Source organism: Leucopleurus acutus, assembly GCF_964270905.1.
Source record: "Leucopleurus acutus genome assembly, chromosome: 1".
Lineage (NCBI taxonomy): Eukaryota > Metazoa > Chordata > Mammalia > Artiodactyla > Delphinidae > Leucopleurus > Leucopleurus acutus.
The window spans coordinates 123,782,239-123,809,686 of NC_139142.1; the positions used below are offsets into that span (position 1 = coordinate 123,782,239).

The 27,448-nt window shown below is 37.8% G+C and overlaps 1 protein-coding gene across 1 annotated transcript in view; it reads left to right on the top strand.

Annotated features, from left to right (window-relative positions):
- The window catches only part of UNC13C (unc-13 homolog C), a gene marked incomplete at both ends in the record, with an annotated part of 586,714 nt that overhangs the window by 208,192 nt on the left and 351,074 nt on the right, over positions 1 to 27,448 (top strand). The window contains 3 exons of the mRNA XM_082853041.1: positions 5,550 to 5,769; positions 17,277 to 17,504; positions 18,467 to 18,608. Coding sequence (XP_082709167.1) covers positions 5,550 to 5,769; positions 17,277 to 17,504; positions 18,467 to 18,608 — 590 coding nt within the window. The remainder of the gene's footprint in view (positions 1 to 5,549; positions 5,770 to 17,276; positions 17,505 to 18,466; positions 18,609 to 27,448) is intronic.

A 27,448-nucleotide genomic window follows, 5' to 3' on the forward strand; every position in this document is an offset into this window, starting at 1 on the left:
CCCTTTAATCCAACTCTTAAAGGTCAGTTACAGGCTTCCATTTCCCATCGCCCATGGCTAATTTGACTGTTTCCCCTTGTTTTCTTCTGCTTTGTTTTTATTCAGTGCCCAATATCCTATCTTTTGCCTTATTCCACAAAAACTCCACACTATGTCCTTATAATCTTGTTTGATCCGGGCTTACTTTGCTGCTAAAAATACACTCTTTCCCCCAGTATGCAGTATTCCCCTGAGACATGAGTCCCTTCTTATCAGATGTATTTTTCATGCTTTCCTTAGCCATTCATTTCCTCAGTTTCTAAAGTGACCATCATTCCATCTTAGGCTTTGTTGGAATAAGAAATGTTTTCATAAGCCATTTATTGCATTTTATTTAATTTATTTTTTAAACATCTTTATTGGAGTATAATTGTTTTACAATAGTGTGTTAGTTTCTGCTTTATAACAAACTGAATCAGCTATACATATACATATACCTGCATATCTCCTCCCTCTTGCGTCTCCCTCCCACCCTCCCTATCCCACCCCTCTAGGTGGTCACAAAGCACCGAGCTGATCTCCCTGTGCTATGTGGCTGCTTCCCACTAGCTATCTGTTTTACATTTGGTAGTATATATAAGTCCATTCCACTCTCTCACTTCGTCCCAGCTTACCCTTCCTCCTCACCATGTCCTCAAGTCCATTCTCTACATCTGCGTCTTTATTCCTGTCCTGCTCCTAGGTTCTTCAGAACCATTTTTTTTTTTAGATTCCATATATATGTATTAACATACAGTATTTGTTTTTCTCTTTCTGACTTACTTCACTCTGTATGACAGACTCGAGTTCCATACACCTCACTACAAATAACTCAATTTCGTTTCCTTTTATGGCTGAGTAATATTCCATTGTATATATGTGCCACATTTTCTTTATCCATTCATCTGTCGATGGACACTTAGTTTCCTTCCATGTCCTGGCTAATGTAAATAAACCTGCAATGAACATTGTGGTACAAGAATCTTTTTGAATTATAGTTTTCTCAGGGTATATGCCCCATACTGGGATTGCTGGGTCATATGGTAGTCCTATTTTTAGTTCTTTAAGGAACCTCCATACTGTTCTCCATAGTGGCTGTATCAATTTACATTCCCACCAACAGTGCAAAAAGTTTGTCTTTTCTCCACAACCTCTCCAGTATTTATTGTTCATAGATTTTTTGATGATGGCCATTCTGACAGGTGTGAGGTGATACCTCATTGTGGTTTTGATTTGCATTTCTCTAATGATCATTGATGCCGAACAACCTTTCATGTGTTTGTTGGCAATCTGTATATCTTCTTTGGAGAAATGTCTATTTAGGTTTTCTGCCCATTTTTGGATTGGGTTGTTTGTTTTTTGATATTGAGCTGCATGAGCTGGTTGCATATTTTGGAGATTAATCCTTTTTCAGTTGCTTCATTTGCAAATATTTTCTTCCATGCTCAGGGTTGTCTTTTCATCTTGTTTATGGTTTCCTTTGCTGTGGAAAAGCTTTGAAGTTTCATTAAGTCCCATTTGTTTATTTTTGTTTTTATTTCCATTACTCTAAGAAGTGGGTCAAAAGGAATCTTGCTGTGATTTATGTCATAGAGTATTCTGCCTCTGTTTTCCTCTAAGAGTTTAAAAGTGTCTGGCCTTATATTTAGGTCTTTAATCCATTTTGAGTTGATTTTTGTGTATGGTGTTAGGGAGTGTTCTAATTTCATTCTTTTACATGCAGCTGTCCAGTTTTCCCAGCACCACTTATTGAAGAGGCTGTCTTTCCTACATTGTATATTCTTGCCTCCTTTACCAAAAATAAGGTGACCATATGTGCGTGGGTTTATCTCTGGGCTTTCTATCCTATTGCATTGATCTATATTTCTGTTTCTTTGCCAGTACCATATTGTCTTGATTACTGTAGCTTTGTAGTATAGTCTGAAGTCTGGGAGCCTGATTCCTCCAGCTCCGTTTTCCTTTGTCAAGATTGCTTTGGCTGTTTGGGGCCTTTTGTGTTTCCATACAAATTGTGAAATTTTTGTTCTAGTTCTGTGAAAAATGCCATTGGTAGTTTGATAAGGATTGCATTGACTCTGTAGATTGCTTTGGGTAGTGTAGTCATTTTCACAATCTTGTTTCTTCCAATCCAAGAACATGGTATATCTCTTCATCTGTTTGTATCATCTTTAATTTCTTTCATCAGTGTCTTATAGTTTTCTGCATACAGGTCTTTTGTCTCCTTAGGTAGGTTTATTCCTAGGTATTTTATTCTTTTTGTTGCAATTGTAAATGGGAGTGTTTCCTTGATTTCTCTTTAGCCATTTATTTTAGAGTACTTTTCAAGCTTTGGTAAACACGTGCCCATATCCCCAAAACTCAAGAATGAAAAAACTCATAATTATTTTTTTGAGACTGGGGATATGTACCCTGTAGTGAATTACCTAGTGTTTTTCTCCAGCTTCTATAGCTTTCACATGTTATGGTTTATTCTAATGCCCCGTTCAGTTGATTTTCAGTGTGCTGTCTAGTAAATTTTCCATGTTTTTTCTTTTTGAAATTAGCTTCACTTCCTCTTTTCATGAAATGGACCATCCCTCTTTAACCAAACCAAACCAAACATTTCAATGAAACCTTCTCAGCTGTCTTTCACTTGCTTTCCTTCAGCCTATTTATTGTTTTTGTTTTTGTTTTGCGGTACGCGGGCCTCTCACTGTTGCGGCCTCTCCCGCTGCAGAGCACAGGCTCCGGACACGCAGGCTCAGCGGCCATGGCTCATGGGCCCAGCTGCTCCGCGGCATGTGGGATCTTCCCAGACCGGGGCACGAACCCGTGTCCCCTGCACCAGCAGGCGGACTCTCAACCATGCACCACCAGGGAAGCCCTCCTTCAGCCTATGTAATTTTTTAGCAAGTGGTCCTTACATTTATTACTCCTACTATAGCCTAAGGATTTAGAGCACTGACTGTATGTCACTTGAATTCAATAAAATGAAAATGGGCATAGGGAATTACAGTGTGTTCATCATCAAATTTAAATTATACAGATGAATTCATGTTCAAAATCAACCCTTTGCCCAGCTTTGCTTTCTAAATTAATATGTATTTCTCACTTGCGTTCAGTAGCAGACTGTTGTGTTCCCACCCAGTGTTCCAATGAGTTAGAATTGTTGTTTTCCCCTACTAAGACAACAAATTATGCAATCGCAAATATACCTAAAGTCCATTCTTATTTTTTTGGCTCAACCGAAAATTTTGTATTACACTCACACACACACCACGTATACACATTACACGGTCCTCCAGCCCCTCAGCTCAACTAGAACATGAAACTGTCAATGGAGAGCTGATTGTAAATCTGTTATGCCGAGAATCATTCAAGTCACTTTGATGATATTGAATATCACTCTGCCAGGCAGTAAATGGGAAGCAAAGATGCATAATACATACTTCTAATTCTAAAAGAACTGTTAACAGTTCTTTTCAAGACAAGGCATCTTCATTAGGGAATGAAGCCAAGAGATTTATTGGCTTAGACTATCTTTATTGAAAAGTGATGGATCCGCTTGTTTTGTCGATACAAACCCTAACACAGGGGTCTTCTACTTGAGAACTTCCCATATTTTGAACATACTGTTGCTCTGTAGACTCACTTGAAATATGAAGAGCTTTGACCAGCCCCTCATGGAGTAGCAAGGCTGCATCTTGCTGTTCAAAAGCTAGAAAATTTTTTTAGCAATGCTTAACTCCCTGGTAGGGAACCTCCTTCCACCATTAACAAGCATAGTCTGGGAAAATACATAATGAGGGGAATGTATTAATAAAGGGAAATACGCTGTTGCCGTACTATGGATTTGAAAAATAATGACAAGTTAGCCATTTCAACACTGTGGGAAGACATTCTGAAATGAGATTTAAGGATGATTAATGCAAAATACAAGTGCTTCCTTTTTAGCATTGCTTATCAGCTGGACTCCTACAGGATTTATGTAAATAACCATTCATTATGCATCAGGTAGTTGTGGGAAGTTATTTGTATTTGTAACTTCAGAGAGTGCTAGTCTTTCTACCAGGACGTCACCTGCATAGTGGGATATGACAATCAAATGGACAGACACATCCAAACAAGTCTCCACTATCAACACTAGTACTTAGTATTTTCTTTTTTCTTTTTTCTTTTTTTTTTTTTTTTGCGGTACGTGGGCCTCTCACTGTTGTGGCCTCTCCTGTCGTGGAGCACAGGCTCTGGACGCGCAGGCTCAGCGGCCATGGCTCACGGGCCCAGCCGCTCCGCGGCATGTGGGATCTTCCCAGACCGGGGCACAAACCCGTGTCCCCTGCATCGGCAGGTGGACTCTCAACCACTGCGCCACCAGGGAAAGCCCATACTTAGTGTTTTCTTAGTGTTTGAAGTCTATGGACTATATTTGTTACCATCTCACTGTTTGATCTTCAACATAATATGGTAGATAGGTAGTACAGGAAAGTGAGGATTAGAGAGTTTAAGTCTTTTCCTAGATCACAAGACTCTTAAGTAACAGACATTCATTAATTTCACACACAAAAAATGTGTCGTAACTTTACTATGCCCAAGGAAAGGACAATGATAGGCACTGTTTAGGCACTAGAGAAATAGGGAAGAGAGCTCCTGCCTTCTGAAGCCCATTTCATATGTCACATGATGGGGCCTGTGCTCGTGAACTCAGGCCTCCTGGCTCCTCGTTCAGTGCTCACTCTACCAACAGCTTCCATGTGCTATTAAATATTATCTCCCTTTAAAATATAAAGCACCATGGGAGAGTGCCACATTTAACCTTTATCTACTACTAGGGCTTTCTTATCAATTCGTTGATGAGCTCCTTCCTAAGGAATAGGTGATGAAAGCAGTTCTCTGTGGAAAGATCTATAGAAGAAGTGTACTTTGGGACTGGGGAGGGGTGTAGTGTTAGAGAGGGTATAGAATCAGGGAGATGAGGCCTGGGTAGAATATAAAAGAGGGGAGGGAGTGTTTCTAGAGGGTTAAAATCAGCATTGAGAATATTTTCCATTACTTCATAATTTTACCAAGAACCAGAAGAACCAATTTAGACCAGGATAGTAATATAATTCCTTTTTTTTTTTTTTTTTGAATTGATGTTTCCTGAACATCTATCTCAAGCCAGAGACTAGGTTAGGCTCTGAGGATTGATCCAGCAGTGAGCAGTATGCTCGTCATCCTTGCCCTCATGGAGTTCACAGGATAGAGGGACATAGTCATTATCAAGCAACAAGAGCTCTGTGCTGCCATGAAAGAAGCTTACACAGCAGGGAGCCCAGTGCAATATGAAGATTGGGGAGTTCTTTGTGTTCAAAGAACTGAATTGGGCCCTAGAACACTGAGCAAAGAATAAGTGTGCAGAGTTATTTTGATGACTGCCCTCACTTAAATCAATAATCAAGGGGTCCCCTCAAAATAGCGTTTTCAGGAAAAAGTTGTAAAATGGTTTGTTTTATGATGAAATTCTCCAGATCCACTGATGTGGCTCGTGTTGGTTACTTGTCTCATCTTCACAGAAAATACATGTCTTCAAGAAGACTTTGCAGGCACTGATCTACCCCATGTCCTCCACCACCCCACACAACTTTGAGGTCTGGACGGCTACGACACCTACCTACTGTTACGAGTGTGAAGGGCTCCTGTGGGGCATTGCCCGGCAAGGCATGAAGTGTTCAGAGTGCGGAGTGAAGTGCCACGAAAAGTGTCAGGACCTCCTGAACGCGGACTGTTTGCAGAGTGAGTATTCGGTTAGGTGAAGAGGCAGGTGTGCGGAGCTGGTCTCACCCTATGCATTTTCAGCTCTTGCTAAGTCTCAACAAATCCTACTTACCCCCGGCCTATTCATTCACACAAAGATATACATACTGCCCGCCAAGTCATGTAAATGATTGTGTCTTCCTACACTGTTGACATTGGCGCTTTCAGAATCCTCAGAATAACTACCTGGAGTTCAGTGGTACTCGGACCAAGTAGAAAACTTCACAGTGACTTCCAATCTTTGTTCTCACTTTTATCTCATAATAGCCCCACGTGGTCAGTGGGAACATGTAAAGTCACATTCCTCAAACGGGTTAAGACACACCCCTGCGATGACAGCAACTGGAATTCTTTTCCAAGCCTACTTGACACCTGCCTTCTGCAGGCAAGAGCCATGCTCTTTTGCTGTCCCTGTGCAGCCCTTAGAATTGGGAGGTCTTGTATTTGATGTCAAAGACAAATCTAACTTACCAGATAGGTGACCCTGGGCAAGGTTTTCTAACTTTTCAGGGCTTCATTTTCTTCCACCAAATAAATAGGAATAATTAAATGTACCTCAGTGGGTTATTTCGAAAATTAAATGAAATAGTTGCTGCTAAGAGTCTGGCACATAGTAGATGCTCAATGAATATTAATCGCCTCTCCATTCTTTTACATTTCTGAATAGGTACATGTCACTTTGACTTTCATGACAGGTTATCTTCAATTTTCCATTTCCAAAAGAAAATCCTTTATACTGGTACTTTAGATTAGGTTCTGAAATGCCAAAACATCATACTCTAAAATACATATTATTGGCTTTTCACTGCTGGATTTGTCTGCTGACCTTATATAACTAAAAAAGCACTGCTGAACAAATCTATTTAAACATGGATTTTCATTTTCAAATGATTTTTTTTAAATCTAAATATTGTCCCCTTTGTTCATTCTTTATAGGAATGCAGTCATTGTAAGGTACATAGGTTGCCTGAAATTGAGGGAGGACAGAGGAAAATGTCAAAATAAAGATTAAATCAGAAATGCTGGCAGAGCTGGCTCTTGCAATAACAGTCACACATATTGTACACTTTCCTCTACCTGATCAGTATTCTCCCTACACAGTCAGGTCAGCCTAAGACTGTTAATGGTAATGAATGTGTTTTTTAAAACAAAATAGTGCCCCTTCTTTGAAAAATAAAAGGCATATTTAGGAATGAGTGCTTAGAAGAAGGTGGATTGACTCAGTATTACTCAGCCAATTTACTTGCAAAATCTCATAATACAACTAAAATTCAGTCTACCTGTTTAAAAACTGAATTGTGAACAGGCATCTTAAGAAACAGTCACATTAGGGCAATGACATTTTGAGAAAACAGATAGGAAAAATATTGCCATCTAGAAACAAGTGGCTTGAGTCCCTTAAAGAAAAAAAAATGATGCAGATAATACCTAGGAAATGAGTTCATTCTTCTTTAAGTCTTTCAGAGAAGAGAGATGCCACCCATTCATTAAACTTTAGAAACACTTTCATAGTCTATTTCCATTTCTTGGTATTATTTGGTGTTGGTTAAATACACTAGGCGAGTTTTGTGCTGAAGTTATTCATTAAAATGCCCATGTAAATTGGAAGAATCAAAAACAGTGCAGACAAAATGAGGGTAGACATGTATGCCCCAGGAAAAGGATATTTTCCTGATCACCCCTCCTTATTTTTCCCTAAAACCCGTGTTCTCACCTTGAATGGAAAGAGGTGTTGCTAATACATGAATTCAACTTCACCGCTTGCCACAATAACTATCAATAAAATTTAAAGTTGTCCCTACAAAATCAGTGACATTTCCTTAAGAAATTTCTCTTTTCATTGCTTTAAGCAAGAAATTTGCAATGTGACACGTTGTGTGAAATACTTCCATGTGTGCCAAAATTGAAAGAAAAGGAGAGAACAAAAAATTAGGAGAAATCAGAGTTGGAAAATACAGCTAATACTGCAACTTGTAAGCACAAGGAAGTTCTTTGATTTCCTTCTCCAGATGGTCATTCAATTTCTCTTTGAGCATCTACAGAGAAAATTTAACACTTTGGCAGGCGGCTTAATTTACATTAGAAAATTCTAGCTTATAAAATAAAATTTGAACCAACTCTTGCCTTACAGCAAATTCTTTTCGTTAAGCCAAATCTTACCTTTGGAGAAAATATTTAATAAATTGACTTCTATCATATATGATAGTTTTTCAGATACTTGAAGATAATAGTCTTCTTTAGGTTTCTAGAACCCTCATTATTTTGCTAATTTTCTGAAGAAATTGCAGTCTGTCAACGTGCATACACACATACACTCAGAATAAAACAAAAGGAAAAATAAGTCTACATTTGGGTCTGACTAATGACCTGTACAAAATAAAGGGTATTTAAAGTTACTTCAAATTAATTTGAGTTTGGTATTTCAGTCCCATCAAGTCTTGGGTCTGTGACTTACACACTTGCAGTCAAGGGAAATTAGACCAGGTGATAATATCCCACTCAATGTTCTAGTACCTCCATGCAGGTGCAGAGATGCATGGAAATAGGTTCCGTAAACAGCCTCATCTCAGCTCCTGTCTAGTTGATTCTACCTGGTGGTTTCTACACTTCACTGCCTTCCTGGCCTGAGGCTAACAGCCATGTGAAGTGGAAGATAGGAGCAAAGGATAGCAGAGGAAAACATAGCAATGCTTGAGAGAAGAGCACTGATCTGTCATACCCCCTCCCTGTTCCAGGCCAGTAGCGGTGAGTAGAGTTCACCTATTTTTCTTGAATTAACTCATTTCTGTCCTGTTATTTGAAAATACATTTACTCTTTTCTGGAAATGGCATTTGGTGATGGAAGAATTGAAACGCAGCTAATGGAGGAGCAGTTTCCGACCCCGAATGATATTCATATAACCCATAAGGACCTTGCCAAAACAGTTATGGTGGCAGTTTTAAACTAGGAAAAAGTGAAAAAAAGTGTATGTTGGCTGGGTTGAGGTTGTATGCAGAGTGAGACATATGTAAAAAGAGAGATCACATATAAAATATTTTCCTTGATTATCTTTTCACAGTAGAAAAGAGATAACTTCAAAATCAGAAAAATATGCAAATAACCATGGAGCCTAACCCAACTGGCTAGCACTTTCTTACACATCTCCAAAGAAGAAATCCCAGCGTCCCACTGAAAAAATATTCTGCCTAGTTTTAATTCCTAACTGGAAATTTCAAGTATCTGCATAAAGAGAGAAAGTATTTCATCAAGAGTTTAGGAAAGCAGCATCTTGTGAGATGTGCTGTTTTGTTCTGTGTTTCCTACTGACATTATGTTAAGCTTACATGCACTAATTATTAGCCATTGTGAATTCGTAACATTCACAAAATCTGGCTAGTGCACTCCTGGCTGCAAACTAGATACTGATTTTTTTTCATATTTGTGCTACCACATTTGCAACCACACTATCTTTTAAGACGGTCAGTTATTTGTATATGTTGAACAGCTATGGATGGGAGCGTTATTCTGGGTTTTCAGATCTAGAAAGAAAGTAATCAGTGTTGTCCCTGGACTCAGACATGTTTTCTAAAACTTAACTCAGGTGAATAGATGTAAACACATATGTTGGAAACTTTTGACATTCTACTCTGTCAACAGCAATTATACAAAGTATGTTTATGTTATGAATATACTTAGGAAGCTTAGAAATAGGATTTTGCGTGTCTACTGCTATAGGGTGGAGACCAGTCTTTGTTTCCCCATAATTTAGCACACATTTAAGCACAGCTAGCTGCATAATAAGTGTTGGGGAAGCAACAAATGAGGGCATGCGAACACAATTAGAAATAGCATGAAAAGGTTTAAAGATCATCTTTCCATAGAACCGTAGATCATTAAGGGAGCCTTTGAGATCAGTAGATTGGAGAACCCGATCTACTGATTTTACTTAGTTCAGACAGTTCAGTATCTTGTCAAAAAGAATCAAATGGTAACATAGGTAGGGTTACAACTAAGGTCTCTGAACTCCCAGCCTAGTGATCTCTCCTAATGTGTAAAGAAATGTGCAAAGTGGACCCTAGGGGCAAAATGGAAAGTTGTTAAATTTTATCTCCAGTGCTTTCCCCCCTCCCTGTCTTTTAGACATTCTGTGCTGCCCAGACCTTGGCTTCCCAGCGCTCCCGATCATGACTCCTCAAGGCCTCCCTCTATGACCAACCCACCAAGCTCGGGGTATACCCTCAGTCCACCGTCTCCAATCACAACTCACTCACTACACTGACTTTTCAATACTAAAGAGGAAATGATTTGATAAGTTAATTTGGCTAAAAGTGGAATCAATGGTTAAGTTAGCTTAGTACAATGGTCAGTTCCTTAACCCAAAGGAATAACCTTATAATGGAGCATTTTCAGGTTTTGGGATAGGGGACTCGGGGCACAAAAAGGGTGAGCATGCCTTACATAATGTCACAGACATATTCTATGTAACCTAAGCGAAGGCTACCTGTCTATCTATATACGTTTTTTTCATACTCCTGAACTACTTGAGAAAGATCTGGCTTCTAATCCTGTCACTAGTAGAGTTTTTTAAAACCTCTCTGAGCACCATTTTCCATATATGTGAAATTAATAATACCTGTCAATGCCCTCCAGCTAAAGACCACCAGGAACACACCTATGGTTTTAAAAGTTCAGTTTATTCCCCATCACTTCATGGAGAATGCACACCAGGGTGAACCACAGGGCATCTCAGTAAGAGGGCATTAAAAAAGCAGAGGATTTCTCTTGATCAGGTTTGCCTTGAAGTGAGGACAATTCTGTGATTGTGTACATTAAAAAAAAAAATCTACGAGGAAAGTAGAGTGAGGCTAGTAGCTGTACTTAGTAAAGAAGCAGTAGTCACTCATATTAGGAGAGGGATGTTTGGTATTTTGTGGTTACACAGTGACCTGGTTTTCATCTGTGCTTAGAAAAAATTAGAGAGTGGCCTTGTTTGTCTTGCTTTAAGAGGGACCATGTGTGAGGATGGTGTCCTATGAGAGTCCTTATACCCAGCTGGAAAGCATTAGTGCCTAGTGGTGAGCACCAGGCCAGCTTCCAGCCACAGTGTGAACCAGATGTGTCAGCCGAATTCACAGGTGTCAGAGGCTATTTTAAAAAAAGAGAAAAAGAAAGAAATCCTAAGTTTAATTTTTTCTTTGTTATCTTTTTTCTTTCTTTTTTTTGAAAAGGATATGAAGAAATCTATATAACTAACACTGGTGAGACCAAAAAGATCTTTCCTCTTCCAATCTCTCCCTTGCTTCCTTCTTTTTTCTTTGCATAGTAAAAATGTTTTTGAAGTTGCCCCTCCACCTTTTTTTACAATTAATTTGTTCCCTTAGAGCTTACAGATAGTTCTGGACTCTGAAATGACTGGGGAACCTTGGGGAAGTGAGTATATAGATAACACTCATGAGATGGAGTTTTGACAAAGAATTGTGGGAGTGTATTCCTGATTTTGTGGGGGGCGTTTCTAAACTTTTTCTAAAAGTTTGCATTTACTAAAAATGGGATGATCGAATCTGGTATGGTTGATATAGTGGAAGCAGAGGAGAGGAAAGGTTGCTTTTCTTTGTTTGGGGCTGTAGGCTTACTGACAGTGAAGTCACTTGATAGAAGGTGGCAGTTCCTCCAAAGGAGGCTCCCTGCCCACATTCCCCACCTACAGGGGTGGGAGATGATGCTCTGCTCGATCTGTGCTCCTCCGGTTACCCGCCTGTTAATCATCAGTCCTTTGTTGTTTGTGAGAAATCGTGTGGAGTGTGCTGCTTTGATCTTACAAGAAAAAGGAGGCGGCTGTCTTGAAGACGGGGGAGTCTGGGGCTGTTCCTTGAAAGATTGAAGGTATATTAAAAGAGGAGGGTTAAGATTATCTTGGTTGTAAAGCAACTAAAGGCAAAGGGTAGCGAGCACCAACTACATGCCCACCTACATGATTTCGTGGGAAAGAAAAGCAGAAGTGTCAAAAGTAGGTCCGCCTACATGGTTTTACTGGTAAAAAAAAAAAAAGAAAAGAAAAGCAATAAAGTTTCTCATACTAGACACTCTTAGGGAGACACGTGCCTCAATATCAGACCCTGAGTGTGCTTTCCAGGTTTATTAACCACCTGCTACCTCTGGGTTCACCAGCCTCAAACACAGGTAAGGGTTAATGGATGTTAATAATAAATTATTATTATCATTATTGTTATTATTATCTTCTACAGTCTCTTTGAACTCTGTTGTCTTTTATCTTCAAGCACTTCATTGACTCCCATCTAGTAAATAGCTATAAAGCATTTAGCCTGTGGCAGGCACTGAGCATGGCACTGTCCAGGGAAAAGTTTTCAAGGAGTTGCTTCACAGGGCAAGTAATTATGAAGCTCAGAACCCTAAAATTCCTTGTTAATGTGAAATTCATTAACAAATGCTTATAACTTCACCTCTTGGACATTCTGAGATCCCTACACTTATTCAATTATTATTATTGAAACTATATGCATTATCTCATTTAATCCTTACAATGACCCTGTAAAGGAAGACACTACTATTATTTCCTTGTGTTTCTCAGATGAAGAAACTAAGGCTTACAGAGGAATTAACTAGCACAAGTTCAAATGGTTAGTAAGTGGCAAATCAGGATTCACACACAAGGCTGTGGTGTTCTATATCCAGAGCACCATGAGCACTATGCTCTCTTACCTTATTTAAAAGTGATTGTCTTGGGCTTCCCTGGTGGCGCAGTGGTTGAGAGTCCGCCTGCCGATGCAGGGGACGCGGGTTCGTGCCCCGGTCCAAGAAGATCCCACATGCCGCGGAGCGGCTGGGCCCGTGAGCCATGAACGCTCAGCCTGCATGTCCGGAGCCTGTGCTCCGCAACGAGAGAGGCCACAACAGTGAGAGGCCCGCGTATCGCAAAAAATAAAAAAAGTGATTGTCTTGTTTTTTTTTGCATTTATAATTGGATTTATGCCCTTGCTTTATGTTATTAAATTCATGAAGTATATATGCCAACCAAATTCTGTTTTATAATGGTGGGCACCCATTTGTTTTCTGAAAATCCCAAATCTGAAGCCAAGGGCCAGGTGTATTTTGTCTCTTCATAAAATATATTCCACAGCATGTTTATCATTTTAGATAGAATTCATTCTTGTTTCTTCCAGGATTTTGGCCTTGTGGTCACAGTGTGCAAGAAGTTTATAGCACATTAAACTAAACCCAGAGCCAATTAAATACTCAAATATATTGTTTTTTTTAGATTCCCCCAATAAACATTTTATCTTCTCTATTTATTGAGTGTATCCTATTTTCCAAGCGATGTGTTAGATACTTGGAATACACCTTTACTTGTGGTTGGCCTTGAAGAGTAGTGTGTGTGTGTGTGTGTGTGTGTGTGTGTGTGTGTATATATATATATATATTCAGGTAGTTGTGTCAGTGTTGGTTGATAAATATTGAAGAATTCTGTGAGGCAGTTCCTTGAAATCAGCCATGCTAGGAGTATTTACACCACAGAAATCTGTTAATGCTATAAATCAAGTTTGGCTTTTGTTGTTCAGCTTTTTTCCATGGGGGAGGGGAGAAAAAGTGACCACTGAATTTAGAAAGCCTGCATTTCTGTTAAGGAAGAGATAAAATCATATGCTGAGAATGGAGAGTAATGGCGGTGGTAGGTGACTTGAAAAGAGTAGAAATGTTTTACAACAGCTGTTCAGAAAAATAGGAAAGAGAAGAGACTGAGACCACGGTGGAATCATACATTTGTTACATGCATATAGATAATTATTTGGAAGGAAAACTGAAATTGTAAGTTGCCATGTAAAAGTGGTGAAACTGTGACTTTTATGTGCAATTTAGATGCTTTGGGTAATGAATAAAAATTAAAGAAAATGAAGGTTTCTAATTAATTGGCTGTTCCATTAAATTAGGTGGAAGGGAGCTATGTGGGATAAGTCTGCCTCTTTCTAAGGTTGAAATCTCTTGCAGTTTTGCTGTGCATAATTGTATTAATCTGTAAATTAAGTGCTTTTATTTATTTATTTTTAAATTTATTTTTTTATTTTTGGTTGCTTCGGGTCTTTGTCAACGTACACAGGCTTCCTCTAGTTGCAGCAAGCGGGGGGCTGCTCTTCGTTGTGGTGCGCAGGCTTCTCATTGCAGTGGCTTCTCAGGTTGCGGAGCACGGGCTCTAGGCACGCAGGCTTCAGTAGTTTTGGCTCGCGGGCTCTAGGCACGCAGGCTTCAGTAGTTGTGGCGCACAGGCTTAGTTGCTCTGCAGCATGTGGGATCTTCCCGACCAGGGCTCAAACCCGTGACACCTGCATTGGCAGGCGGATTCTTAACCACTGCGCCACCAGGGAAGTCCCTAAGTGATTTTAAAAGTAACAAAGATGCATTCCATTTGGATAATGTATTACTCTTTTCTTTTTTTTTTTTTTTATGATTCAGAGCCTGATTTTTTTTTTTAACATCTTTGGTGGAGTATAATTGCTTTACAGTGGTGTGTTAGTTTCTGCTTTATAACAAAGTGAATCAGCTATACGTACACATATATCCCCATATCCCCTCCCTCTTGAGCGTCCCTCCCACCCTCCCTATCCCATCGGTCTAGGGGGTCACAAAGCACGTAGCTGATCTCCCTGTGCTATGCAGTTGCTTCCTACTAGCTATTTTACATTTGGTAGTGTATATATGTCAGTGCTACTCTCTCACTTCCTCCCAGCTTACCCTCTCCTACCCCCGTATCCTCAAGTCCATTCTCTTTGTCTGCATTCTAGCAGCTTCATTGAAATACAGTAATATGTCACCAGAGATCAACAATAAAGGAGATCAAAAGAGATATTACACAGTGAAAGCACTTGGTAAAGTATGTATTACTCTACCAAGTGCTTTCACTGTGTAATATCTCTTGATCTCTTTTATTGTTGATCTCTGGTTGACGTACTACCATTAGAGAAATAAGATGAGATATATAGGTTCAATAAATAACAGGGCAATGAAAAGTCATTGTAGATGAGTTACAAAAAATATAAATTTGTCTTGTATCCCTGAACTAAATAGATCTACTTTGAATCACTTTCTTCAGATCAAAAATATAAAAGTAGAACTTAAAAAAAGCTATATATCTTTTCTAGAAATAACAGTTAAAAGGCTCAAACATAAGTCTCTATTAACTTGCTCTCCTACATTGGCGATTTCACAATTTATGGGTCTGTATGTTGTCTGTACATATTTAGTAGATATTCTACTCCAACATCAAAAGCATTGGTGAATGATTTCAAAGCTAATTGTCAAGCTTTCCTAGTTAATTCCTTAAAAGAATTCAAGCGGCAGTTTTTAAGTAGAGATTTGGTTTCTTAGGAAGAAAAATCTCTTGACATTCCAGCCTTGAATTTGGTAGTTATTACTAGAATGAACATTTATCATGTGGATGGCAGTCAGCTGGCTCTTCCTGAATTTAGAAAAATAATCCAAACTACATTTAACTCTTGGGAACTTTAACACACTTTTCTAGAGCTTTGAGGGCATAATAGCCACAACAGTAATAGTTGTTTAGAAATCTGGGGGAAGTCAACATTTTTGAGCATTCTTAGAATGACCTTTACAAACCAAACTTTTGAGGCACTTTGAATCTTGTAAGGTGACTTTTTCAAGGCACTGCTGTTCTTTCTTTTTAATGAATATTCCAATACTTTGAAGTAAAATAGCCTTTTGGGGAGTTGTAACTCTATAGTGTAGCCTAAGCTAATTTTACCATGTAAGAATTAATGTTCTGTGGAGCTAAACCATTACTGACAAATTACAAAAATGCTTAATTGCTTAAAGGTGCACAGTTCACCAATGTGTGGCTGTTTGAGGGCATGCTTTAACAGATGACTAGGACACTTAGAATGTCCTTTCAAATTATATCTTAAATGGAATACATTAATTTTTAGTATTGTTTTTAAATGTGGTATAAATTCTCAAAGGTTAAAAAAAAAAAGGTAAAGACAGGGAAACCGCTCTTTCTGCCAATAGATTTTTCATCTCTTTTAGTGTACTCTAATTATACCTTGATTACTATGAATGTATTTTTTCTACTTTAGAAAATAAATGTTTTATTTTCAAATAAATGAAGATGTTCACTAAAATACTGCTGTTAAATTTTAGATGAATTTATTACAAGGAGGGTTCAGAGTTGATTTTTTGTGTTTTGTCTTAGCTTCTGTACTTAAATTGGGCATAACACTCACAGAAGTAGTCTCAAAGAACATTACTGAGGCTATCCTTTGTGATAGGAACTGTACAGATAAATTATCCCATTCAGTCTCTAAACTCTGTTAGTATGCTTATTTCAGAAATACAATATTTCAAAAAATATAATACAAGTTGGGCAGTACTTACAGTAATGGAGATAAAAATTGGAATGATTACCACCTACAGACACAGTTTTCTTCTTCTTTTCATTATATATCAGTTGCTTCTGTACCAAAAAGTGTTTGGTTTCAGCAGCGACAGTTCCTATAGACCCTGATACATGGGCTTTTGCTTTCCTGCTTCAAACTCAGTAAGGAAACATGAGAGCTGGAATCAGGGTCCACTATTTGCCTGTGGAATACTGAGCAACCCAGAGGCCACATAAGACTATCCGGTTGGTAGTTGGAGAAGGTGAGGGACCCAAGAATTGGCTTTTGGAAATCCTTGATTGCCAGGATTTGTGTTATAAACAAAAGTGCCCAGAAAGTTGAGACCGATCATGGAAAAACAATGTCTTAGAAAACAAAACAGAGTTTTGAGTGGAAAGTGAAAATTCAGCCTGTTAAAACTATGGCCATATCACAGAATGAGAGTTCAAGTCTGTGGTCCATGAGGTAGAGGTAGTCCAGCCCAGCGGTTTCCACATCCTTTTTAAATAGCTGAATTACTTTTACTCCAAGTAAATTTTACTTTACTCCAAGTAAAATTTTACCCTATATTTCAATATAACAAATAGTGGTGGTATTTATTTTGCAGGGAAAAATTTAAGCTTTTCATTATGATAAATTTCATCAATTAAAAATAATTAGGTACTTTAGATGAACACAAGTATTTGAAATATTGATTTTCAAGTGATATTTGCTGTATGTATCCAGTCTGTTTCTCAATTTTGTTTTGGTTACTCAGTGTGTAAATAATGTGTGGTATATAACAGATTCGATTGTGTGCGCTCCTTTTGGTTTTGAAATTTGTTTTTAAAAATTCAAACCAAATATTTGCACAACTGTGATTCAGTTCAGTAATACAACTGAAAAAACTGGGATCGTGGAGGTCCATTTCCTTGCCAGTAACACAAGGACTAGTCTCAGCATAGAGCTTGTTCCCCTGATATTTTTTGAAAAAGCCACCCTGACTTCTCACAATGAAAGCATTCATTCATTCTCATGTTCTTCCTTTTTTTTTTCTCCCTCTCTTGGTCCCTCAAAAAGTAACTTCATGTATATTTACATCACCGTTGATTTTTCTATTATAGGAGCGGCAGAAAAGAGTTCTAAGCATGGTGCGGAAGACAAGACTCAGACCATTATTACAGCCATGAAAGAAAGAATGAAGATCAGGGAGACAAACAGGCCAGAGGTGTTTGAAGTAATTCAGGAAATGTTTCAGATTTCTAAAGAAGATTTTGTACAGTACACAAAGGCAGCCAAACAGAGTGTACTGGACGGGACATCTAAGTGGTCAGCAAAAATAACCATTACAGGTAAAAATAAGTCTTTTTAAAAATTTTCATTCCATATTGAGATTTTTATATGTCTTAGAAATCACTGCTACTAATAGTTATAGGTAAGATAAGTAGAATTTTTCAATCTTGTCAATATTGAAGTCTAATTGGTACTTCAAATTTCTGAAATGTGTACTAGATAGTTGAAATCATTTCAGTTTATGTCTTGTTCTAATCAAAAGCGCTTCAAGAGGAAGAAAGTTCTATTTTGTAATATACTCATCAGTACCCTGCAGTTTACAAGAGACTAGCTTTGTTGCTGCCTGCCACTGATAAATGACAAGAGTAGCCAGTAATCTCTTCGGTCAGTTTTTCTTAATGAGAAAACAAATATTGTTTTATATACTCCTGGATCGGTATCCCTCATTCATTTGATCCTTGATTTGGCAGTCTGAGTTTAGTGATGTCTAATAACTTGAACTTCTGAAGTTGCTTGTAAGTAACAGCAACTGCATATGTTCCATGTTGATATTTACCACGCCTTTTAACTTACTCATATTGTATTCAAAAGGTAAAATAAAGAAGCTTCTGTTACTGAGTTGAGTTGATCAATACTGACAGTAAATTCATAAATAAATAAATACATTTTAAATCACAGACCTTTGAATTACATTGGGTAATATGCTTATTGTATGTGCATTCTCATTTATGTATACATGGTGCAGTGATATATATGAGTATATAGCTAATATGCATATGTATGTATACCACTACTGTTCATTGCAGGCAAAAGCAAATATTCATGAAAGGAAGGTTTTAGTGTTCCGTGATTCATTCTTTTCTTAAACATTTTGTTAAGTCCTGTTGCTCATGAAAATGAAAGCAATGGGGTTGCATTGCAAACCAAGGGGACAACGAAATAGAAAATGTTTCCTTCATTATCATTTTTTTTGTTTCTGAGGAAATCTTTATATTAAAAGTTTGAATTTGGTTTATTTCAGTGGTTTCTGCACAAGGCTTGCAGGCAAAAGACAAAACAGGGTCAAGCGACCCATATGTTACAGTTCAAGTCGGAAAGAACAAAAGAAGAACTAAAACCATTTTTGGAAACTTGAATCCAGTATGGGATGAGAAGTTTTATTTGTAAGTAAATAATGAAACTATTACAAATATTAAAATATTTCAGGATAAATTTAAGACAGGCATTCACAGTATGCAAGCAATAATTATCTCATTTTTTAATTGTATCTATGCATAAATTATAAAAAAGTGAAACTAATATTATGAACTCAGTAACCTCATAATATTTATTATTTATTCTTCATCTTGGGAAGCAAGTGAATTAAAAAAAATATTACAAACAAAAAAGTTGGCACAGCTAAGGTGAGTTTGCAGGAGGAAAAAAAAAAAGATTATGACGTGATCTGTAACTTGGGTTGACCCAATCTAGTAAGGAATTTACAAGCCTGATTCAGCAATAGCTTGGCATCTGAAGATTGATGACTAAAGACAATAGAAAGATTTGGGGCATCACCTGGCCCATTACAGCTACACCAGCCTGTACTGATGAAATTGTTGATGATAACTTTTAAAACCTCTCATTTTCTGTGAGGTCATTTATTTTAAACCTCTTATATCCTGTACCAAACAGTAAGAAATCATTTTTTGTCAAGGGTTCTTTTCTTTCTATTAGCCCTTCTTGGAGAGAGATAAGGTAACTTCCAATTACCATTTGGTAGAAATGAAAAGCCCTAACTGTGAGTTTAAAGGCAGACTGTTCTTTTTCTCTCCTGCTTTCTTTGTTAATAGTTTACACATGGATCTCATAAACATGCTAAATAAGCAAACTCAACACATACAGCTTGTTTGGGAATGTGGACAAGAGTATATATAAAATACAGAATTTCACATGTATATTGGCTGATGAAGGGAGTGTTAAGAAAAGGGTGTGGAAAACCAGTTGGGACCCAATAACAGAGAGTACCATGGAAAAAGTTAAGAGCTTTCTATGATTTCTACTTCAGACTGCTGGGAGAAACCATTTTAATATCTCTTTGTTTGTTAAGAGAAGATAAGAAATCAATTGATAGTCATAAATTCTTATTCCTAAGGCAGTCAAGTTAAGTGACTAAAGTAGGATGAGGGCAAAAAAGGGGAGGGACGAGGACTGTGGGAAACTTGAGAGCAAGTGACTTGGGAAAGAGACAGCTTCCACTGCCATGCAGTCCTGCAGCTGCAATGCAGCTAGAATTTCCAGTTTCTTAGGAGAAGCTGGAGATTTGAAAGTTTAAAAAGAACTTTTTTGAAGTATAATTGGAAAAAAAAGTCTGCATCTTCATACTGTACAATTTAAGTTTTGACATATGTATACCCCATGAAACTCTCACCACAGACAAGAAAATGAACATATCTGTCAACCCAGAAAGGTTCTTTATGCCCCATTGAAGCCATCCCTCCTGACTGCCCCCACATGCCAGGCAATCACTGGCTGGCTTTATGGTGCTATAGAATTTTTTTTTTTTTTTTTTTTTGCATTTCTACAATTTTATGTGAATAGATCTTACAGCATGCGTCCTTCTTTTGTGTGTTTTTTTTCCACTCAGCATAGCTGTTTTGAGATCCATCCATGTTGTAGGGTTTAGCAATAATTTATTTCTTTTTATTGCCAGGTAGCATTTCATTGTATTAAAATATAACCGTTGGTTTATGCAGTCACCTTCAATGGCCATTTGGTATGTTTATAGTTTTTAGCTATTAAAAAATAAAGTTGTTAAGAGCACTTATATGGACATATGTTTACATTTCTCTTGAATAAATACCTAAGACTAGAATAGCTGGAACATATATTAGGAGCATGTTTAATTTTTAAGACTCTTCCTAAGTGCTTGTACCATTCTATATACATTTTCACCACCTATGTATGGGAATTCCAGGTCACACAAATCCTTACAATGTCAGGCCAGTCTTGGATTTTAGCCATTCTAATACATGTGTCTTGTTATCTTATACTGCTTTTATTTTGTATTTATCTAACGACTAATGATTTCAGGCATCTTAGAATATGTTTATGTGCTATCCATGTGTCTTCATTAGTTTACTATCCAAGTATTTTGCCCATTTTTATTTTTGTTTGTTTTTATTTGTATAAGTTTTATATTTTTATGTTTCACATGTTGGTCTATGATACATTTTGATGTGATTATTTTTAATGTGGTATAAGTTATAGACCCAAGTTCTTTATTTCACATATGGAAATCCAGTGGTTCCTGCACCATTTTTTGAAAACACTATCCTTTCTGTACTAAACTGCTTTTGCACCTTTTATAAAATTCTGCTTTCTGTATATGTGTGGAGATTATTTCTGTTTCTGTATTTTTTATTTTGATCTTTTTCTCCATGTATATGCTACTACCACATGGTCTTGATTAGTTATACTTTATAATAAATAAACTCTTAAAATCAGGTAGTGCTAGCCCTCCAACTTTTTCTGTTTTTCAAAGTTATTTTATTTATTTTAGAACCTTTGAATTATTTTCATGTGAAGTTTTTAATTGACTTATCGTTTTTCACACAAAAGAAAGCCTGATTTTGATTGCTTTATTGCCTTGGCTAAGATTTCCAGAATAATGCCAAGTAAAAGTGATAAGAGCAGACATCGTGGCCTTGTTCCTGATCTTAGATGGAAGACGTTCCTTTCTTGAATAACTGTGATATTAGCTTTGGGCTTATTGCAGATGCAAATTTTCCAGTTAAGACAGCCATCTTCTACTTCCAGTAGGCTAAGAATTTTGATCAGAAATCAATGTTGCATTTTGTCTAATGCTTTTACTGCATCTATTGAGAGACTCATATAATTGCGAATGTCATTTTTAAAACTTTACTTGGCCGATATTGTTCCATTGTCTTTGTGTTTGCCTCGCTTCCTTATTTTCAATGATAAATCTGTTGTCTTCTTTGCTACCTTGTACATGTCTTTTTCCCCCCATAATTGCTTTTAAGGTTTTGTTTTCTTTACTCACCTGTACAATTTGATTGCAGTGTGCCATGGTGTAATTTTCTTTGTGTTTCTGGTGCTTAGGGTTTATTGAGCTACTTGGGCCTGTGAGTTTGCAGTTTTCTTTAAATTTGGGGAAATTTTGGCCACTGTTTCTTTAAATATTCTTTCTGTCCCTGTCTTCTGGAGATTTCACTTACACATATATTAAGCCTCTTGAAGATGTCCCACAGGCCACGGATGCGCTTATGTTCTCTCTCCCTCTCTCTCTGCCTCCCTTCCTTTCTCTGTGTTTCACTTTAGATAATTTCTATTGCTAGGCATTCAAATTCACTGACCTTTTCTTCTGTAATGTCTAATCTACTCTTAATCCAAGCCACTGTGTTTTTCATCTCAGACATTTATTTTCCATGTCAGGGAGTTCAAATTGAGTCTCTGTATCTTCCATATCTCTACTTAATTATTTTTAAAATTAAGATGTTATTGGGGGGGAGGAGGTTCATAGGAAAATTGAGAGGAATGTGTAGTGATTTCCCATGTACCTGCCACCCCCACGCATGCATAGCCTCCCTCCATTATCACCATCTCCCACCAGCATGTGGGTATATTGTTACAATTGATAAACCTACATTGACACAAGATAATCACTCAAAATTCAGAGTAGACATTACCTTTCTCATAGTGTTTTACATTTTATACGTTTGGGCAAATGTATAATGACATGTATCCGTCATTATGGTATCATACAAAGTACTTTTACTGCCTTAAAAATCCTCTGCGCTTCATCCATTCATTCCTCTTCCCTCGCCAAATCCTTGGCAACTACTGATCTTTTTACTGTCTCCAAAGTTTTGCCTTTTCTAAAACGTCATATAGTTGGAGTCAAACAGTACGTAGCATTTCCAGATAGACTTTTTTTTTTCATTTAGTAATATGCACTGAAGTTTCCTCTGTGTTTTCTTTCATGGCTTGATAGCTCATTTCTTTTTCAGCACTGAATAATATTTAATTGCCTTGATGTACTAGAGTGTTTTTATTCATTCACCTACTGAAGAACATCTTGGTTACTTCCAAGTTTTAGCCATTATGAATAAAGCTGCTATAAATATTCATATGCAGGTTTTTATGTGGACATAAATTTTCAGCTCCTTAGGGTAAATGCCAAGGAGTATGATTGCTAGATTCTATGGTAAGGGTATGTTTAGTTTTGTAAGAAACGGCCAAACTGTCTTCCATAATGTCTGGACCATTTTGTGTTCTCCCCAGCAGTGAATAACAGTTCTTCTTGTTCCACATCCTCTCTAGCGTTTGACATTGTCAGTATTTTGAATTTCGACTGATCTGGTAGGTGCGTATGGTACCTCGTTTTAATTTGATTTTCATTTGAGACGATCCATGTGGAACATCTGTTCATTTGCTTATTTGCAATCCTGTTCATTATCTTTGGTAAGGTGTCTGTTAAGGTTTTCGGCCCATTTCTTTTTTTTTTTTTTTTTTTTTGCGGTACGTGAGCCTCTCACTGTTGTGGCCTCTCCCGTTGCGGAGCACAGGCTCCGTTCGCGCAGGCTCAGCGGCCATGGCTCACGGGCCCAGCCGCTCCGCGGCATGTGGGATCTTCCCGGACCGGGGCACGAACCCGTGTCCCCTATATCGGCAGGCGGACTCTCAACCACTGTGCCACGAGGGAACCCCCCCCCCGGCCCATTTCTTAATCAAGTTGTTTATTATTATTGAGTTTTAAGATTTCTTTGAATATTTTGGATAATAGTCTTTCATCACATGTGCCTTTTGAAAATACTTTCTCCATGTCTGTGGCTTGTCTTCTCATTCCCCTGACATTGTCTTTGTCTACTTAGCTTTCTGATTCATGCAATACTTACAATAATTGTTTTGATGCCCTTGACTGACAATTCTAACATTTGTGTCCATTCTTGGTCAGTTTTGATTGATAATTTTTTTTCCCTTATTTTGTGTTGTGTTTTTCTGCTACTTCATGTGCCTGGTAATTTTATATTGAATGACAGACTTTGCAAATATTACTTTGTTGGTTGCTGGATACTTTTGGCATCCTCTAAATATTCTTGAGCTCTGTTCTGAGACATAGTTAAGTTACATGGAAACATATAGTTCTTTAGGTAGGTCTTGCTTTTTAAAATTTGTTAAGTGGGAATGAAATAGCACTCAACTTCAGGCTAATTATTCCTCAGTACTGAAGCAAGACTCTAACATGTCCTCCACCTACTGACTCATGAATGATAAGGTTTTCTTGTCTGTGCAGTGGACACAAACACTATTTCTAGCCTTGGTGAGTGTTGGGCACTGTGACATCTAATCCTTTCAAGGGTGGCTTTTAACCTGGCTTTGGGTAGTTTCATCACATGCGTGCACTTATGACTCAGCGGATTGCCCAAGATGAGCCTGAAGTAGATGGTTGCTTTCTTTCTGTTCAGTTCTCTTCTTTTTGATAGTATGTATGCCCTGTGACTTCTAGCTACATTGGCTTTTTCAGATTTTCAACTGTGTCGTTCCAACCCAGAGAGTCCAGTGGACTCCACCTGGGTTTTCTCTCTTTGCACGGTGGCCTGAAAACTCCCTCAGGGAAGTAAGCTGAAGTAATGGTAAGGCTCACCTTGTTAATTTTTTTCACCTCCTTGAAATCACTGTTCTTCTTTGACAGATCTTCAGTATATTGAGAAACAATGTTTTATATATTTCGCTCACTTCTTGACTTTTGATGTGGGGGGAATCTCTAGTCCCGGTTACTCCCTCTTGACTAGAATAGAAAGTCTGGAACTTTGAATTTAATTGATAAGCAAAACAAAATAAAACAGTATGAAAGCCAACACAGAACATGTCAAACAAGGTACAACCTTTGGAGGTATGTGACCCATAGGTTTTCAGTTGCAATCTATGAAATAAAGCATCCATTTAAAGAAATGCAGTAGTAGAAATATTCTAGTTTTATAATCCTGCAAAGGACCCCCTTTGACAAATCAGCTGAACAATGATAAGTGCATGCATATGAGGAAACTTCCCAAGACCAAGGTAAGGTCCACCCAAAAGAATTAGATATGACAGTGCCCAGTGTTCAGTCACATCAGGAATAGTGTTTGCTCCCACTGGACAGGCTAGAGAGATTCATGGTTGATGGGCTGAGTGTACTGGAATGGATATTGAAAACATGAGTAATCAGTATTCTAACTGGCAGTTTTTCGTGTAATTTACTGTATACTTGTTTTCCTTTTGATAGGAGGCACCAACAATACATGTATTTTTAAAACAGCATCCTTTTCAAGGAAGCAATTTAAATTTATTGCACTAGGCTGTGCATATTATATATATATATATAATATTTTTCACATTTTTTACTTTACTGACAAAATATTTATGAGCTTTAAGTGAAATCATGCTCACAAATATTTTCCATATTTTCCTTCTAGAATATAAAAAAATGAATGCCTAAATTTTCAACAGTAATTAATTTTGTTGCCAGTTACCTGAACTCCAAGATTCCATTTTTATTATCGATGTTCTATATCACTGGTTCTAGAAATACTATTTTGAATCTACCTGTCCATGATTTCATTTGAGCATGAAAATGGTGTGATAGTTGCAAACTTGTCTTCCTTTATAAGGAAGGAGGAAATGAGTTCATAGTGTATTTATGTGCAGATTTTGAAAAATGCGTACATGCCGCAGATGAACTCACCCAGACCTCCCACTACCCTGACAGTTCTGCCCTGTGAACCGGAGTGTAAAAACGTGTCCTGACATTCTGAAAATAGGACGGCTTATTCATCGTATGGCTTTAGTTTGCATTTTGGGCAACTTGCTTCAATTCTGAGCTTTAGCTTTTCTAATATGGAGAAAATGGGATAATACATACTTCCCAGGACTGATATATTTGTTGAGATAATGTATATAGAGCTTTTGTCACTTGTTAAGCATATTCAAAATGGCAGTTGTATTTTTATAATTATTAGCGTTAATAACATGATCACATCCTTTGTGCCGAGAGTCAGGACTTAGAGCAGAAATGGCAGTAATACTTTCATACCGAAAAGGTTCCAACCTGGATAGTGAGGCCAAGAGGAGTCTGATGAACAAGGTGCTGTAGGAAGGAAGTACTGCTGAAAGAAGAATTTAGAGAATTGAAACTGGGCGAAGTTTTGAGACATGGTTTTATCCAACTCCCTCATCTTACTGATGAGAAAATCAAAGCTTAGACAGGTTATAGTAGAGACAAGACTACAAAGCAGCCCCCTATTGTGAAGGCAAAAATAAGATACAAGTAGAAATAAAGAGGTGTGTCTTTCCCCACCTTCAGACTCTGCCTCTGGAAAAAGTGCAGTTGACCTGAACCACGCAGGCAGTCACAAAGCTGGTAAGACAAAAATGCAGATGAAGTAATTTTTCAATTTTTTTTGTTTGAAAGCCTAATGGTTCCCCAACTAATGGCACTTTGATGCCCTCAAAAGATTAATGCTAAGTAATTTCAATTTTAATTTTACCTCTCTTGCCATGGGTTAAAAAAAAGAAGTTTGAAATTTTAATCTTCAAAAGACTAAGGATGTGTGATTCTAGAATGTGGCACTCTGGACAGTGTTTACAGAGAACAGAGACATGACCAATTAAGCCCTTGCAGAAATGTGGGGTAGGAGGGGTTGTAAACGTGTTATTTTTAAAATATCACATGAAAATTAATTACACTAATCTATATGAAAGCACTTTGAAATTGATATAGTGTTGTGTAAATCTAAGGTGCTCCTTATCTTTGCTCTTGGATCCTAGTAAGTTATGGATTCGATCATTTCATAATTAATTATGACCCGATTTTATTTTCCTGTGCTATAATTAAAGAAATGGTTATGCTTATCATAAACCATTCCCTCAGGAGGAAAAGGAGTCAGTCTCTCCCAGTGGGTTCTAGAGAGAAAATGGAAGTATAGTCTGCCGATTTGAATAAGACATTTTGTAGTTAGAAGACTTAAATTTTATATATGTGTTGATACTATGCTTTCTAGAGAACTCTACAGTTGATCTTTGGTGCCTCACTTTTGCTAACATAGGAAATAAAAACAAAATATGCTGATTCCCTCCTGGAGGGGCAGTAGCTGGTACGTATTGGCTATCTTTTTTAGATTGGTGTCAATATTAACCATTGGAGTAAAGAGTTATTTTAATAACAGAGAGTCTAGTCAATACATTGCCTGTGGTAGGAGTGTGGACACGCCCTCATTTATTCATGGTGGTGTTGAATAGGCACAGCAGTGGGGTTTAAACATTCTACGCATGTATTGACTGAACAACCAGCTTCACTTGCTTTGTGGGTTAGCAGTTAAATTCCACCCTCATTTCCTGAGTGTCCTTTATATGCAAAGCACTGTACTGGGTCCACGGAAAGTACTGACTTGAGTAATTTCATGTTACACCCAAAAGCTCTCTGGCCTTCAAGTTTACAAACCTGAGTTCCAGAACGGTTCTGGATCCAGCATGCTTCTTGACCTCCAGGAAACCCCTCAACCTCTTTGAATCTCAGTTTCACAGTGGGCATTGTGCACAAAAAGTATTCCCCACCTTGACTCAATGAAGTTATTGTTAGGAGGTAGTGTACATGAAAGCTCTTTTAACACATAAGCACCCAAAATTCATAATGCTGTTATTTGTAGAGGTTTGATTGTCTTGGCCCTTTGAAGCATATGCCACCCATGTTGCACTCACAGCTACCCAGATGCGGTGGCACACCGAGGGCCTCAGGCCCAAGGCTCTCCACTGTGCCATGTGCTGCTCAGCCCAGGGCTGAGTATCAATTAAGCATAAACTCCGCTCCATAGGAGATAACATTTAAATACTACAGTTAAATAAAAATGTCTTCAGAGCATGGCAGGTTAATATTTTAAAACGACAGCCTGAATGTAATCAAGGATTTGATTTATTGCCTGGATTACTAGCGGAGGCCTTTCCTGGGCTATGTGGGATGGGAGCATTT